The sequence below is a fragment of the Rhinichthys klamathensis genome, unplaced genomic scaffold, assembly GCF_029890125.1.
Source record: "Rhinichthys klamathensis goyatoka isolate OS25496 unplaced genomic scaffold, OSU_Roscu_1.1 h1tg000090l_1, whole genome shotgun sequence".
NCBI classification, from domain to species: domain Eukaryota; kingdom Metazoa; phylum Chordata; class Actinopteri; order Cypriniformes; family Leuciscidae; genus Rhinichthys; species Rhinichthys klamathensis.
Window position 1 is genome coordinate 3274471 of NW_026606629.1, and position 3107 is coordinate 3277577.

General features: G+C 40.2%; 1 protein-coding gene across 1 annotated transcript; it reads right to left on the minus strand.

Annotated features, from left to right (window-relative positions):
* Positions 1-1898: 1898 nt before the first annotated feature.
* LOC130085871 (gamma-crystallin M2-like) lies at positions 1899-2898 on the minus strand. Its single transcript, XM_056251855.1, has 3 exons — positions 2834-2898; positions 2367-2609; positions 1899-2213 (listed from the first exon to the last, which is right to left on the minus strand). Exons 1-3 carry the CDS (start codon positions 2843-2845, stop codon positions 1941-1943), a joined length of 528 nt encoding a protein of 175 aa, XP_056107830.1. The 5' UTR covers positions 2846-2898; the 3' UTR covers positions 1899-1940.
* Between the last annotated feature and the right edge of the window lie 209 nt (positions 2899-3107).

Genomic DNA, 3107 nt, shown 5'->3' on the forward strand with positions numbered 1-3107 from the left:
CATGAACCTTCCTGGACTCTGGAATTTTATATTGATCTGGCATTACAACTGAGTGGCTCTGCATTTACTGTGGGAGTCGTGGCAGAGGAACACAATGCTTCCGTCATGGCCGCCAGCTCAGAGTTCCCAGCCATCATGGCCGAGGCCGCCACTCCCAAAGCAACAACGGCTTTCCCAAAGCATTTGAGACTGGCATCCAGTGTAGCTAAACCACCGCTGATGTTGGTGCAAGTGGCTGGTTTCCCAAGTCCTGTGGCCCCAAGTCCTGTACTCCCAGTGCATCCACGTCTGGTGGTCCCAAAGCTTCCAAGTCTGGTGGTCCTGAGTCATCAGCGCATCCAAGTCTGGTGGTCCTACCGCCATCGGCTGTGCTGTCCTGTAATGGCAGTCATCATCTTATGTGTTTGGGCCACACACACCTCCACAGCTCCTCCCGAGGCAGCAGCGAGTTGCTACAGCTCATCTCGAGGTGGTGGTGACCGCTCCTGAACCTTCTGTCTGCTTTGACATGACCAATAGTTAGGACTAGAAGTGAGGAGATGGGGTGGTGGAGGGATGCTGATAAACTGTCAACAAACAGATAAGTCTGCTGTATGTACCTCTTATCGTTAATTGACTGAATGCTCTCCTCTCGTGTTAATCAGGTTAATTATCTGAACGTGCTCCTTCCAAACTTTGTTAATAAAACATAATTTAACGGTAGTAATATGTGACTCATTTTACCTTCTTTGCTATTGACAAATCTAACCGAACTACAAACTTTCCAGTGATATCTGTGAAAAAGGGATGTGCGCTCATCAAGCTTGCCTGTCTGTGCCGCTGCACACTAATTCACTCCGAGTTTCGCGTATCAGCTTGCGCACTGCAGCTGTATAGGCGTAAATATTTAATATGTTTAACATTCTATTCATTCTATACATTTACTTCAGACACCCTTCTCTGATATATCCATTCTGCTCTCTGTTTGCTCTGTTGTCTGTGTGTCAGAATCACTTTACTGTACACACTGCGTGGTATCAGTTGTTGGTATTGGAGCATTTTAATGAGTATGAGAACGAGTACACAAGCCCGTGTTTCGGTATCGGAAATTGCGATCGGTTCATGAGATTGTTAAATTTATAATTATTATAGTTTATTACAAACAGCTACCTCACCCTGGAAAAGCACAGATTGAAAAGTTCTTGAATTTCACTGTTAAAACAACTACACTGTCACGGTCTGAAGACGAGATATAAAAAAGTTTTATTAAACAGCGACGGGTGGGAGCACAACAGTGTATAACACATAACAACCGACAGCAAACTAAGAAGAAAAAGGAACTTAAGTACTGATTCAAAGAAGATAATTAATCAAACACAGCTGAACTCAACAAACTTATAATGACAGCAACCATACTGTAGCAAAAAGGAAGTGCGGGAATACAAAAAAAAAGGAAAACAGGAACTGAGGAAAAACAAACTAAAAGTCCATGAACTGAGCTAAACTGAACATGGTGACATAGCCTACACAAACTCTGTAAAAGGTTAATATCCTAGTTCAAGTTTTTAAATTCTGATTTTTTTCTCTAAACCTGTGTCAGAGTGTTCCCCTCATGGCAGTCTTGTTTACTCGAACGTGTTTAAGTTTTAGAAGTCATGTCAGCATTGAACCGAAGTTAATCAATTGTTTTAAGAAATATTATTAAGCTGGGTTCAACTATTATGCCTTGCTTAATCATACAAGCCATTGGTCACACAGTTGTATTGAAAGAAATCTGTCCGACATTTTCTTCTATATATAAAATAATATTTTTGTTTTATGTTATTTGCAAATTTAATTTAATCCATTGGATATTTTTATGTGGGTTATTCATTAATACAAATGAAATATTGGCATTAAAGATTGTTCAAAACACAATGTTTAATGTTGTATAGAAGTTATTTTATTGAAACATTAAATCTCTAGTAAAAGGAGTCCATGATGCGCCTCATGCTCATGAATCTCATGCCACCCATATTGCTGAAGCTCCTGTACTCTCCAGGCCTGAAGTAGGACATCTTGCCTCTGTAGTTGGGCTGCTCATACATGAGCCAGTGGCCGTCCATCACATGACAGGACTGGCAGTGAGACATGCGGTAACGGTCCATGACGTTGTCACAGTCATCCATCATCTCGTGCATCTGACCCATGAAGTTCTCCCTCTCGTAGATCCTCATTCTGTAGGAGCCTTTGTACTGTATTGAAGAAGTTGTCAGGCGGTAGTTTAGGTTCAAGGTTGAAGTTTTTATGAATTGGCATTCTGGAATTATCATGCTTTTTGAGCAAATCGATTTAAAAAGATTTTTTTTTTTACGTTTTTACAAATGCAAAATGTACATGGAACTCACCATGGGGATCATACGGCAAGATCTGATGCAGTCGCTCATGCCAAACATAGACATGTAATCAGCGTACTCGCCCTTCTTGAAGAAATACTGATTTCCCATGTAGTTGGGACGATCATACATCATGAAGCAGCCACTCTCTATTCTGCAAGAGTGACAGCGACTCAGGTAGGAGGACATGTCAGCACAGTCGCTCATGCACTCATAAGTGCGACCCTGAAAGTTCCTGTCCTCGTAGAAGATGACCTGGGACAAATAAAAAAATGTCAGCATTGACTTAATTACTATTTATCAATACTATATTAAACGTCACCCAACACAGTATCCAAATGATTCTTCAAAACCAATTTCTTTTATTTGAATTGCAGTGTTTTATTTTCTATATATCAATTAGAGCTGAGATACCATTATAAATCAGAAAAGCAAATAAATCATGTTTTAGTAAGATGTTGAGAATTTTTAAGGCTTACCTTTCCGTGCATGATTGTGGTTGTGGTTATTCCAAACTTGCTACTGTAACAACAGCCTGCTGCCTTATTTATACTATATGGACTCCCAAAGAATTTGTATTCCTATTGTTTAAAAAGGCCTTAGTCAGCTGCATGGTGTAGCGAGTGGTACAGTTTGCTACTACAGACCTGAAAGGGTTATTATTTCAAGCCTTGTGGTGGAGAAAATTAGAAATTTCTGCTTGTAAAGCAATTCCAATGACAAGAAAGCATTTTAAACAGCCAAAATGAAGCT

Coding starts and splice junctions, on each gene's coding strand:
- LOC130085871 (XM_056251855.1), bottom strand. Junction 2,214..2,366: donor CTTGCCGTATGATCCCCATG/GTGAGTTCCATG, acceptor TCTTCAATACAG/TACAAAGGCTCCTACAGAAT.